General features: G+C 40.2%; 1 protein-coding gene across 1 annotated transcript; it reads right to left on the reverse strand.

Moving 5' to 3' along the window:
• Nucleotides 1-2,146: 2,146 nt before the first annotated feature.
• fzd4 (frizzled class receptor 4) lies at nucleotides 2,147-12,795 on the reverse strand. Its single transcript, XM_032545748.1, has 6 exons — nucleotides 12,121-12,795; nucleotides 8,986-9,123; nucleotides 7,689-8,075; nucleotides 7,426-7,571; nucleotides 5,721-5,968; nucleotides 2,147-5,609 (listed from the first exon to the last, which is right to left on the reverse strand). Exons 1-6 carry the CDS (start codon nucleotides 12,376-12,378, stop codon nucleotides 5,191-5,193), a joined length of 1,596 nt encoding a protein of 531 aa, XP_032401639.1. The 5' UTR covers nucleotides 12,379-12,795; the 3' UTR covers nucleotides 2,147-5,190.
• Between the last annotated feature and the right edge of the window lie 1,652 nt (nucleotides 12,796-14,447).

Raw genomic sequence — 14,447 nt, forward strand, 5'->3', positions numbered from 1 at the left:
GCTGTGCAGTTTGGAAATGTTACAGCTCTATCTGCATGCGTGTGTTAGAAAACTATGAGAATGCGTGCACTTGCATGTGTGTGCTAGTGTGGCCACATCTGGAAACAATAAAGCCGTAGATGCTGTCACTTTCCCTTTACCTCAGGCTTTTGAGCGCCCTCTTAAACAAACACTCAATTCACTCCGAAAATTACAGGAAGGCAACTGGAGCTGCACGGTTACATATTTGGACGCTTTGCCTCATCTTCTCTGCTTACAGATGCTTACAGATGCACACACACATACACTCGCACATACACAAATAGGCAGGCAAAAATACAGATTAGTACATTTTTTCCAGTTAAAAATACCTGCACCTCCTAACTTGTATGAAGTGTTTCTGCAAAAATGAGAACTAACTTTGATTGTTCAGCATATTCTATTTGTTACAAATATTACTGTGTATGCTACAGTGTGCATTTGATGTTGAAAGTCTATTGCTGAGTTACTCATGGAGACACAGTAACAGCTTGTGCACCAACAGATTTCAACAGCACATTTATTGCAAATGTACTGGGCATTTTCTAATCTAATTCAAAATAACAGCGAAACATTTTAACACAACTCCAATTTCACAATAGAAGTTCTTTGGAGTTGGACAGAGGTTTTTGGTGCTGCAGCCTTGAAGGAAGACAGATAAACATATTTCTGAGATACTTTTCAAGTATGAACAATTCAGACCCCTCAGGTCATCAGAGACCTGCTTACTCAGCATTCCTTGGACCAGACATAAACTAGTCGAGGTCAGCATTTAGTTTTTATGCTCTCCCTGTCTAGATCAAACTCCCTGGAAACCTGCAATGTGCCAGAATTGCTAGTTCCTCTAAATCAAGACTGAAAATATTTTTGTTAATGACAGATTTGATCAAACAATCTAAATAAAATTCAATTGTTTTATGCCTTCATGTGAATGTAACCAATTTTATGTCACATTCATTGTAATTTAATTGATTTGTATGTGATAGAGTCTAAGTGGAAGGAGATGATGCACAGGTTTCAGTTTCTTTATACAACTAAGAATCTAAAAAGTGTGCTTTTATGATTAGCTTGTAATACCATCAACAGTGGTGTGTTGAATTACATTTGTGTGTCATTTTATCTCAGGATGCATACAACTATTCTGTGAAACAACATTAGCAAATTAACTGCATCATGGAAAGCAATGAACACAGCAAATAGTTTGGGAATAAAGTTATGAAGAGGCTACAAGCAGAATTAGGTTATGAAAGATAATCCTAAACTCTGAACATCTCAAGGACAAGGTTCAATCCATCATCTGACAATGGCAAGACTATACTGCAACTATTAGTTACTGTATGTATGAACACTTTGGTGAAGCACTGTACAATCAAATACTGGTCAACATAGAAAGCAGGACACAGGCAATTGTATTTTGTGTCTCCCAAATGGCTAAAGGTGGACATTTTCACAGTAAGGGATATTTGGAAAATCAGTACAGTTATCTACCTAGTAAGTTGTGGAGCACTTCATACTAAATTATTTGACAAGCTCAATGTAGACAAGGATTTAATTTTTCAGCAGGACTTTGCACCTGACCACACTGCCAGTGTGTCACCATGGTACAGTGGTACTTTTAAAGCTGATCTTCTCCATGCCAGTACACAGCACTGATGTAGTAATTTCATGAACAGTTCACCAATTATTGAGTGCATATGCTGCAGAGTACATGATGGGCTAAGATATCTGTATTAAAACATATTTTTTATTGGTCCAGTATATTATTTCCAAAGAAAAAAATGTAAAACTTTTAGTGGTTTTACTGATAGGTTTGGAAGAGTGGAAATTGCTTCATGATGAAGCATCAAAACTTAATTTGTCTTCTGAGACAAGAGGTGGCAGCATTGTCCAACCCAAAAAGTGGACAAAGTCCATCGAATATGCAGAACATAAATCCTTTCACTACATTAATTTTTGTGCAAAAGTGTCACAATGTGGCTTTTAGGAGGCTCGGAGATCTCAGGTCATGTCTTTACATTTTCTATACCAGGGTAAACACAAAATCAAATGTTCAAGAATTAATCGGTTTGAGAAATTGGGATTAAACACGAACACACACCCAAACTTGCAGATGTAAAGCACAGGCCACTTAGAAACCAAAAAAAACTTTTATTCATCTTCTTCTGATACAAAAGTGGTTTTTAAATAAACAAGTCTTTAAAATTTGTCACATTATTTTTACAAGGATAAATTAGCATTTTATAATACATTGATGACATTGCAAAGAACACGAGTGTTCAACACAACAGGGAGCATTATAAACCTTAAAGGTTATTATCTGAGCTGGCTAATCGAGCTCGCTGGCGATTCACAACTGGGTTTCTAAAAGAATTTACAAATCGGCACTGCCAGTGGTTTAAGTCCTGAACAAACATTCACTGCAGGGGGGATTAAGGCACATTCAGTGACTGTTTAGAAAAGTCACCTTAAGCTCAGAGTGGTCATAAGAATAGGAGGAGGGGGGAGTGCTGTCAAAAATTTAGATGGTTTAAAAGGGAAACTACATTAGCTCAGAGGGGAGGTGGTCACAGGTTAATTTAATTCACTTTAAGTGAAAGTAATGTTTGACTTTGGAAATTCAATAAGTGTACCGAGGTATGCTGGTCTGATGAAGCAGGTTTGTGTAAACGGTGTCTGTTTCACCACAACGATTGATCCTGAAAACATCTTTGAGGAAACATGCAGCCAAGAAATGCCTGGTTCCTATTGGACAGGCTGTGTGAGGCACTGTCTGGTTATCAATTTTTTTTTTTTTTTTTAAACACAACTGCTTGAAAATAAGTCCAAAACACTGAGGACGTGACAAGAATGAATGTATACAGCATTGCTAGATAGACAATTAGGCAGATAAAGAGGGTCAGTTTCAGAGTATCGTAACTAAAAGACTAGATTGGCTTCAGCTACAATATACAGAAAAGACAAAAATGGTAAAAGAGAAACAACCTGAAACCTGAAAATCTTCTCTACATCATCCATGACATTTTGAAATGTACAAGACTGTGTTCCAGAAAGGAACTCTGATTGTCTGAGGACGTGAGCTGAGACGTATCAAGTGAGGTCATGTGGGAAGGCGACCAATAACAGCATCGGGGGGAGATATTTATTCTTATAGAACCAGTTGCAGTGTGCTGTCTCTGTACAAACAAACAACATTTATTAAAAGCTTATTGTTACTGAAGAGGAGGGCTATTGCGTTTCTTGAATGATGTATCTGTAAGAACAGTTTCAAAGATACTTTGGCATCGTAGTCTTGCAGTAGATGGCCTTTAGTACTCTGATCTCCAAGTTCTCCAAAATGTTTTAGCATCTGATGAGCACACTTTGCTCTGATCCAGTCCCAACTTAAGTATCAAGTACAACTATCTAAGTTCATGAAGAAGAGCGTACTCTCTGACTGATATTGCTGTTGCCTAATGTGTGTTTTGGCAGCTGATTGTCCCATAATTTCTTGCTTTAAAACCTTCCTGGGTTCCAATGTTTGGAAAAGGGCAGGGTTAATAATTAAATTTCCTGAATTGTATGGTGACCCAAGAGCATATAGAGTGCAGGGTTTGCAGGAAGACTAAACATCATTGGACACTGGCTGAGTTTCTCACAGACTGCCAAAGTGACGCACAAAGGCGCATTTCTCTGCAATTTACGCCTGATAAAGAAAGTCAAAATAGATACTTAAAGTTACAAATTATGTTTGTCCTGATTCTGATGCATTGGTGGAAATTTTCTGACCTTTTGCACCATTTGCTTTTACTTCCTATCAACACCCTAGTAGAAAGCAAATTTAGAAGTAAGGTCTGTTATTTTATAAGTGATAGCTCTCTCTCTTTTTTAGAATAAATTTAGTTCAGTTTTTCCAGAAGGCTTATGTTTACAACTAGTCTGTTGAACCAAAGCATGCTCTTGCCTCAAAAAAAAAAAAAAGCAGTTTATGCTAATGCTAATTTATAAACCTTCAAACCATCATCACATTTTCAGGGGGCTATTTAAATAAAAATCTAGGAATATTTATAGCATTACTAAAGTTGGAACCAATGACCTTCTTATAGCAAACATACTGAGAATGGAACATTTAAAGCAGCATGAAGTGACAATGGTGTAAAGGTTCATAACTTGATTTCACATAAACCACTGTCATGCTTTTGAGGTTAGATTTGCTTTTAGATTATAGATTGGGACTTTACTGATCTCATCCAGATTAGCCGATAGCTTCAGCCTCAGGAACCATCTAATCTAAATTTATACAGAATGAGGAGACTAAGAAATACCTACTGAAAGTAAGATGATAACTGCTCATAACACCTCATCTAGCTTTAAAACAATGGCTTTGTAGACATAACTGAATTTTAATGGTTTGCTCTCATACTTTCTACTTTTGTCTTCACATTTCACACATTTATAGTGCAATAATTACAGCATCGAGTCTGGTTCCCACAAATCCAAAGCAATAAAATCCACCTGCACCAGTATCTGATTAAAAAAAAATCATAACCTGGCAGAAATGCAGACTGTTTGTCTGTAAACAAATTGTAGATTTAAGGCAGTATTTTGGGTACTTTCTACAGTTGATCTGGTATTTTAATGTTGATAAACCTGCAACATTAACATTGCCAAGGTGACATCAGATATTTCTGGGAAGCCAAATATCTGTAAATCTGCTCCAGTGTCAAAGTGTAAAATTTAAAAGCCCTTTAAAAGTCACAATAGTACACGGCTTTACTGTATTCAGCAGGGTTGGTCTCTTCTGCTGATCACTTAAGAAATAGAGACAGAAATGTAGAATCATTGCTTATGTGCGTCTTTTCTGCCTTTTCAGCATGTCTTCTTTTTGATTCATTTTTTGCTTTTTCCCACCTCTCAATGCGACAGAAATCTAATGAGAGGTAGAGAGGCTACTCTTGCAATAACATGTATGACTCAGTCTTCCTATTTTCTCCTTCATAACTCCTATTGGAGGCAGGGAGTTCATGCAATGGCATTACATCCAGTGGCTTCTCTGAGAAAGTCTGGCTACAATCCTCTGTCCCATTTCTAACCAGGTTGCTGACTCTCTTTGTCCTTCATTTGGCAGAGCAAGTTTCTTTACGAGGAAAAAAAACAACGCAAAACTTATTTCCCGTCCATTTTCTCTGCATCTTGTCACACCACTGTCTCGTTGCCTTTTCCCGGTTTGATCCAGCTTTCAACCGGCGCCCTCTTGCCGCCTCGGCTTGCCCGGCTGTCCCTCAGCAGTCGGGCAGAACAGCGCTGCCAGGTGTGGAGAGTCTTCGCCGACCAAATCCACATCCCTGATGTGATGCCCACGAGCAGCGACATGAAGATCCGAAGCATCTCTGACGCCACATATGAGTCCCGGGGGCTTGTCTTGAACTCCTCCCAGTTAGACAGCTGGTAAAGATAACATCCGATGACTGTGGATGCTGGAACAGTGTAAAGAACAGAGAACACTCCGATCTTCACCATTAGACGCTCCAGTTTGTCTGTTTTAGCTCCATCCTTTTGCAGATTAGAGCGGATCTTGAAGAGAGCCACCAGGCCTGCGCAGATGAACAGAGTGCCTGTGGGGCAACAAGAAGACATGCATAAAAGAACAGAGAAATAAAGAGAACAGCTACAGTAAAGTGATAAAATTAGTTTATAAATAATTTCTTTTCCAACCCTGTACCTACCTATGAGAAGGTATGTTGCTAATGGTGCAACCACAAAGCCTGTGAGAGCCTCTTGCTGCTGGTTACCAACATAGCACAGCCCAGTAAGGTCATCAGCATCTACCAGTCGCATTATAAGGATAACGATGGTTTTAACAGCTGGGATGGCCCAGGCTGCTATGTGGAAGTATGAACTGTGCATTTCAATTGCTTCATGACCCCACTTCAGTCCAGCAGCCAAAAACCAGGTGAGGGTAAGGATCACCCACCTGGAAGAAAGCGGGGAGGACAGAGTAAGGGAAACTGTAAGTGCCTTGTGTAAACGCTCATAAAAGTCACAACTGAGGCAAACAATTCCTTCTGCAAATTTATAGTGGCCCTTATTTGGTTCACATGCAGGATTTTAGAGTTTATCCAATTTTAATGTCATGTTTACTTTTACAGACACTTTGTGTTATCGGCAGTTGTTCCTTGTACAGGAAGCACAAGGAGAGACAGATGTGTCCCAGAAATGAGCGCTTCTGGCAGAAAGAAATAAAGCAAATTATGTTTTTATTAGTGGATCATGACTGGAATCGTCCTATTTTTAGGTTAACCAACCCCAGCTGGTAGCCGGTTGGTTGGAGACTCAAAAAACTAATTTATTTTAGATCAGCCAACCAACCATTTAAGAGCTGACAGCAACACTCTTTAGATGTTACTGAGGTGTTTGTTGTCTAACAGATTATTTGTAAGCAACCTTATTGGGTATAAAAAAGTGGCACAAATTCATTTTTGTCTTGGGAAATTTGTGATATTTGACCTGAAAGCCTGCAGCAGCTGCCAAGGAGACTTCAAGTATTACAACTATTTTTGTGCTTTATTTAATTTTTGCTTCCAGTCTCTGTTTACTATGCAACATGCTGGGTTTGGAAACAATGGCAGTCTTTTAGAAATAAGTCTACATTCTCAAACGAATGCACAGAGACACCACTTAAAGTTAGGAAAGTTAGTAACGATCGGCTAATTGTAATCAATGTACAGAAAACAGTTTAAAATGCCTTTGTTTTAAAATATTAAATCCCTGTTTTATGGCATCTACTTTCTCACACATGCCCTTCAGGGTAGGAGGATTTAGAGGAATTACTTCAAATGATGCTAATAATAAATTGGAACGCCGCAATAAATTTCATTGGTGCTTTTGTATTTGTGATAGATAAGAGTCATTTGTTTCAGGAGCGACTCAAAACTTTATCCCTTGTGTAACATTCTCATAACAAATCAACTGGCCATGTGCCGTTTTAGTGGTAATTAAGTCACAAAAGAAGCCACTCGCCAGTTATATAACAGCGTGAAGGGATCGTAGCTCTGGAGATTGGAGTTTCTGGCCTGCTGCCGTTTCCAAATGGCAAATACAAAACAGGAAAACAAGAACTGAGTGCGAGGGAAGGAAAATAGCTGTGACAGCAGTGTGGGTTTCCACTGCAGCTTCAGGGCAGCATGCACTTGAAAAGTGGTGGTTTTACCAAGGCTACCCCAACTCTGTGTGTACGTGTGTGGGTGTGCGTGTGTGTGGAAATGAATCCAACTAGTGCAGAGGTTATGAGACAGGATAGTTTGATTTTTTTAAGGAAAACAGGATGCAAGTCTCGTGTTCCAATTGTTCCACCACAAGGGCCATTCACAGCAGCTGATGACAATGGGGAAACTGGGACGAACAGAAGGAGAAGAGAGTGTTTGAACTAACCACAGTGAGGACGCCATGCCAAAGAAATAGAGGAGAAGGAAGACTATGGCACAGCCGGTGCTCTTTAATCCTTCCTGGACCAGAATCGGAACGTCAGTGGCGTCCAAGTCACAGGAAACTCGCTGTCTTCCAAGAGTCAGTCGTACCTAAGGAGGCAGAAAAAGTCAGATGTACCAAGGAAATGGAATTAACTTAATAACGGAAACAGAAAATTCTCTGAGTCATCTCGACTTGAACAATGATGCCTTTATTCCATTACTCACCAGGTAAGCAACACTGTACAGATTGCAGCACATTGAAAGAAAGATGATTGGCCTCTCGGGATAGGAGAAACGCTGCGAGTCCAGGAGAAAGGTCAAGACTGTCAGAGTGGTCGACAAGAAGCACAGAACGGCCCACACCGCCATCCAGGCATCTGTGAAGACTTTGGCCCCCCGTCGGTAAAGGCCGCTCTCATAGCCACACTGGAGGGTACAGGTTTCGGTTTGTTTGAGCCAAATATACTGCTCAGGTGCCGATCCGAGGGCCTGACATTCCTCCTGATGAGGAGGATGGCGGACCGGCTGGTAAGGGGGGTCTTCGTCACCTGGACCTTCCATGCACATGTGGTTGTGGTCATTTAAAGGTGGGAAGAGGCTGCAATTAAGCACCTGGAGAGACATTACACAAAAAAATACTTTATCCCACTCACTTTTACAAAGTTACCAGATTACAAAGCAACAGTAATCAAAATTAGGTTGAAAATTGATCGATAAATGCAACTAAAAATGTAATTGCCAGTGTCATTAATTATTAACTTTAAATACATCAGGATAAAAAAAACCAAGAGCACTGATGAGAACTCATGATTTTACCATATTACTAGCTTATATTGTCTTTGACACTGTTTACCAATTTTTATCAATCCTCAACCTAATCTACGTATATTACTCTATATCATAATTTCTCAAAATTTGTTTCTAACCCTCCAGTCACTGGACTTCGATGGCGACTATTTTTAGTTTGACCCTGAAAAATATGCAAAAATTTAACTTTGTTGTCAGAATGGTGTTCTCCAAATTTAACCTACTTTGTCAGCCATAAAAAAATCTTCTATAACATTTAGGCAACAAGAGACATTTTTATGTGAAGACCTTTTTGCCATTTTCACCTTCAAATTTTCATTATTGTGTAGAGTGAGGAACATGTCATCCATTACATTTTTTCAATTAACTTTGCAGTAAAGTATGCAAAATGCATCCAAGTAGCACTTTTTTTTTTTTTTTCGAAATCTCCACATTGAGGACATTTTTCAAATTTTGTTCTTATGAAAAACATCTGCATGTGAAGTCTAGAAGAACGATATGTAAACTGGGAATCTCAGTTGGAAAAAGGGATGGCAATATTTCTGCTCGTTTCAACTGGCTGGTGTTAAGCTCATCATGGGAAATTGTTGTAAGAGAAAAAGCAGTCAGCTGTAATAGCAGATATGAAACTTTTTAACTATACCCCGAAAACTTGTTTTCCCCCCTTTTTTTCTTAAAAAAGTATGCATGCTTTCCTCATGACAATGCGACTCACCTCAGGCCAAATGAAGCCAAACTCATTAAGAACAGGGAGACATTTTCTCTTGACGGACAAACACATGCTCTTACACGGCCCGATGGGGATGGGAACCTTGTCTGTGCACATGGGCACATAAACTGAGCAGAGGAAGAACTAGAAGTAAAGAAAAAGAAATAGTTATTTGTTTAACATCTTATTTGCATGGTTTGTAAGGTTCTATAGAAAAAAACAACAAAAAAAACACATCATTGTCTTGTTTGGTAAATCACAGCAAAATCAGGTAGCAGAGGTTTATAAATATGTTATAAAAGGTTCTACTAGAGAAATGACAGAAAGAAACATTGATTTAACATGACAAAATCACAAAGATACACTAAAAAAACAGCTCCAATGCTTTGTTAGTTAAATTAATCCATGAGGTAGCAAGTAAAATATGTTGCATAGCTCAGTCTGTTTATATTGCCTGGATAAGAAGCAGAGGATAGCAACACCCACATGGCTCTTTCATCATATTGCATTTGCTTCTTGCTTTCACCTTAATTTTCTGCACCATTCCAACACCCTTAATATTGGTAGAATCTCTATTTTTAAGAAACCCCATTACCCACAGCTACCCACCCCAGCTGTGAGGTTTGAGGCAAGTCTTTTTGCAGCTTCTTAAGAAAAAAAAAAAAAGAAGATCACCTAATAACACCAACTTTAAAATAGATCCTTAAGATAGGCTTATGAAGACACAGAGCTGCCAGATTCGACTGTGGAGATAGTGATGCAAAAGAAGAGTAACTCCAGGGTCTCAGAAGTCAGAAATTTTAAGCGATTTCACGCCTCTACTGTGAAAGCTCCTGCCAGTCAGAGTGTAAAATTGGACTATGCTCATGAAATGAAAATTTATAGAATTTTTCACTCAGTTCCCCATAACCTGAAAGGTAATCAACAAGCACCCTCGGGTATTTGGCAAATTGATGAAGTGAAATGAAATTTTGCTGCTGATTTTTTTAGATAAAAAATCTCCCAAAAACATTTTTAAGTCTTGGCGCCAGGAAAGAGTTATTTGTAAGTTCCCCCTCCAAGAAAAAAAAAAGGGTGTTTCAGATGTAAAAGTATGTAAAACAAGATATGTTATATAAATCCTAGTATGACTCAAATACCTAATTTGTTACTGTTTCGTGATCTGGAATAGCCTCTAATTTTTAAGCTGAGCAGAATTTGAATTCCTCTAATTCGTTTTAAATAAAATGTGTCATAATTGTGAACAACTCTGCATGTAGACTCAATTCAATTGCAAAAAGTGTGTACAATTGGTGGGGAGGGGTGTATAAATTTACAGACATTTGGAGATCCTTCCTACAGTAGGCTATGCATGCTCAACCAGTGACAGTAATGTAACACTTTCTGGGTGTTTTCCACAGACCGTCTGTAACCAGAGTGCTGCCACGTTAATGCTAAAAGCTGCTCAGGTTACCAGTCAGGAAGCCTCCCATTAGAGCAAATGTTAGGCGATACGGTTTCTCCCTCCCCTTCCTCAGTCTTTGGGTGGTGGTATCTGTGTTCATCTCTGTGTGTGTGTGTGAAAGAGAGAGGGAGAGTTAAGGGCGTGGGGGTGTGTGTGTCAGCTAAACTTACAGGACAATTTACAACTGGAGGCAGACAGGTTGATTTTATGCTGCAGTTGCTCCTCGTTCATGCATCTTGAGGCGCTGCATTAATGCAGCAGATCCAGATGCGTTTTGCAGGTAATTTCAAGTGGCAGCAGATACAAATAATTTACTGCAAAACCTGAGAAAAGGGTTCATATTTAAGTCTAGATGTGCTTGCTTTGGCAGGAGAGAGGCAGGGAAAGTTTTCACCCTGCTATACATCAGGCATGTGAGCCTGATCGATTTCAAAGTATGAAATTTTCCTTCATAACTGAGTTATTGTTCACCAATACTATTCCAAAGGAAGGCCCATAATGACTTCAGTTTTCTCCAAAGCCATGGAGCTCAGAGTAACAAAATACTGCCCCTCCCACACCTGTTTCTGTGCAATACTTGTCAGCTTTCTGAAAAAATTACTCCTATGAGAAAGAAATTAGCTGTTGTAAAATATTTACAGTGACCAAAAATACAAACAACTTAAATGGACAATACCCATCACTTTTTAAATCCTGGTTTAAAACTACAGTTCACAATTTCGGCGAACAGATGACGTTATACGTTTCTGTGCTAAATGTGGCATTTTTGCTCAAGCTTATCATTAGAAATAAACTGATCGCCTTTTCCATGACCAATACCAAATTCTGGGGTTTTTGAGGTTGGATGTTCCCCTTCTGATTTTAGGCTCTTTTTTTTTCTTCTAAGAACTGTAACACATAAGGGATAAAAAACATGCTGGAATTCATTGATTGAGTGTTTGAACCCAACTGATCTAGAAGATAATCCCTTGTCAGATTTTTCAAAGAGTAAACGTTGTGTTTTTTTTAATAGCACATCAAAAGTTTGTTTGTACACTGAAAATGGAACAACGTTTTTGGTTTAGCGCATTGATCTGGCTTTAATAAGCCGATAATCAAGCTGATTGTGCATCCAACAAACCTCTTAATCAATCCTTAATTTTTCCCCAATTTGAGAGATGCATTATGGGCCCAGACTATTTTTTCCCTGCATGGTGCATGAGTCAAACAAGCAGCATTTGTCTCAGGACACTAAGGGTACCATTGTTAACAAGAAGACTGTACAGTATATAACTGAAGATCCAGCTGCTGCTGTGTGGGGCATGGATGAACTCAGAATGTCAACAGACAGTGGGGGCATTTTCAGCGAAATTAACATGACAGTTTGGCGAAGAAAAAGAAATTGGAGGGAGAGAATCAGCGGAAGAGACCCTTTCACTTACTTTAACTGCCTGGGAATCAACCTATAACATGCTGATTATTTCTGGCACCATCAGTCTGAGCCGCTCACAGAACAGGCAGTTATTGCAAGTGGTCTGGCTCCCTGTCATGTGCTCTGGGACCACACTGTTTCCCTTTGCGTACACACAAATATAGCACACTTTCAGCAGGAGCCAGGCTTTTTTAAGAGCCAGGGCGGCTGCTCCAAAGTTTGAGCATGGTTCCCATTCCGTGCTCCGCTTTATCTCACTAATACATTATCACGCTTGGTCCCGTACCTTGAGCTGACTGGAGCAGCCGTACTGTATGAGCGGCGTGAACGTGGTCAGCTGCAGCTCGGCGTCCGACTGCAGCACGTTGCCCACCAGGTTGGGCATCTTGGTGACGTTGTAGCCCAGACCCTGGCACATGCTGATCCGGATTGGGTCACAGGTCATCTCCTCCTCGTCGTCGCCGAACGCATCAATGGCCAAGAAGAGCGGACAGACCAGGAGGAGCGCGAGCGACACCATCATCACCCTCATTGTCCCGGGCATGTTGACAAAACCCCCACCACCAACAACACCAGAACCGACCGAGTGAATAATATTATCTCCACAGACTCCGGTAAGGCGGGTCGCCTTGGACACCGAGGCACGTGGGTTTAAGGTTAGTCCAGCAGGAGCGCAGCGCGTGTCGTCCCGTGCGTCTTTTGAGGTTACAACATCCCACTCCGAGCCGTTCTCCGCAGTCAGATATCCAGAAAATATAGGTGGCGAAGCATCGCCAGAGCTATGCCTGGAGGAATTGGTTGGTTTCCCGCAGCTTGAAGATACTTCTACATGTCTGATATATTCCCGATTTGTTACAGCGATAACTTCTTGTCAGATAGGAACGCGCTGCAGGTCCTACTTTGCGCCTACTGCCTTTAAGCGTCCAGTGCTAAACTTTCTTGTGTCTATGAGGGGAGACTGTTTCACCCGTCCGGAGGACACCAGTCCAATCACAGCACTGGATTTGGGTTTTCCTGACCAACCCACGGCCAGAAAGGCGGGATCTGCAGCCAGCCTCCTCCTATATTCCCAGTCTCTCCTTTCTTTCCCTATTTTGTATAGTTTGAATGATCCTGATCTTATTTTTTTCATTCCACTTAGTCAGAATTAGGGCAGTGGGTCCCAAAGTCGGTCCTCGAGGGCTGGCATCCTGCATGTTTTAGTTCTTTTCCTGGTTTAACGCACCTGGATCCAATGATGGCTCATGTTAAGGCCTAAGAACAATATTGACATGCTGAAAAGGTTGTTACTACCACCAGGGAGAGAACTAAAATGTGCAGGATGCCGGCCCTCGAGCACCGACTTTGGGCACCCCTGCTTTAGGGATACTCAAACCCCGTAGCTCCACCCCATGGTTCTTATTTCAGGTAGTGGTTCAAATATTTTACTGAAAGGTAGTGGATGCATCATCAATTGTCACTGGAAGCATGCAAGTGCATCTCAATAATATAAAATATCATTGAAAAGTTTCCCTAATTCACTAAAAAGGCTAAACACTTATAATTGGTAGATTTAATATAGAACAATTCATTTCACGGGTTTATTTCTGGTCATTAAAATCATTGTGACTTCCTCTTGATAACAGTCCACTGCTTCTCTGCAGGGTTTATATGAGGCCAGTTAGCTGGCCAATCAAGCACGGTGATATCATGTGCAGTTAATTGGTTGTATTATCAGAGTGAACAGGTGCCAAGTTCTGCTGGAAAATTAAATCAGGAATCATGAGGTGCTCTGTGACTCTCCATCCCGCCATAGCACTTGAGGACATTGATTTTTAACTGAAATGCAAAATATATTTTCAGCTGAAAATATATTACAACAGTATAAACCTTTTTCTCCTTACCCTGGTTAGAAGCATTTGATGTTGTCACTGTTTCAGGAATACCTTAGCAAGAATAATCCAGCATTTGCAACTCTTGTCTTGGATACATATGTGCATTCTGGCTCCTAATGCACTCACTCCGAGTTGTTTGTACGCCTTTTTTTATTTACTATTCTATACCTCCGCTTAACTTTTCATTAAAATGCTTGGCAAACCGAGTAAATGTCAAGCAGCCAATTCAGGTAGATACATACAACACCGACATTGGACTTTAACGAACTGAGACAACATCAGTTCATTTTCAGTAAACTGCTCCATATGTATTTGTTTTAAAATCGCTGAGCTTAACAGTACTACTTTTCAAATATACTTGAAATGTGATGTTGTAGTGCAGCCGTTTTCTCTTTGGTGCAACACCCAGGTCTGTTTACCAGTTTCAGGACTCGACCAAAACCCCTCAGTGTCATTACTTTGAGACATAATGAGATTTGGTAAAGTATAAAACAGGCTTTAGTGATCAAATGTTACAAATCATTCAAGTCATACAAATGGAACAGATAGGGTGACATTCACCGTCCAGCGCTGGGCTCCACTCAGCACACTGTAGGGATGCAACCGAAGCAAAGATTGCAGTACGGGGTCTGCTTTCAACTTCTCCTCATTCTGTGCCCTGTCTAAGGGGTGTTGGCCTGCTTAATTAGTTTTTGTTTGTGTGACTGTTGGCAGTCTTATATATGTTATGGTTATGTAA

The sequence above is a fragment of the Xiphophorus hellerii genome, chromosome 18, assembly GCF_003331165.1.
Source record: "Xiphophorus hellerii strain 12219 chromosome 18, Xiphophorus_hellerii-4.1, whole genome shotgun sequence".
NCBI lineage: Eukaryota > Metazoa > Chordata > Actinopteri > Cyprinodontiformes > Poeciliidae > Xiphophorus > Xiphophorus hellerii.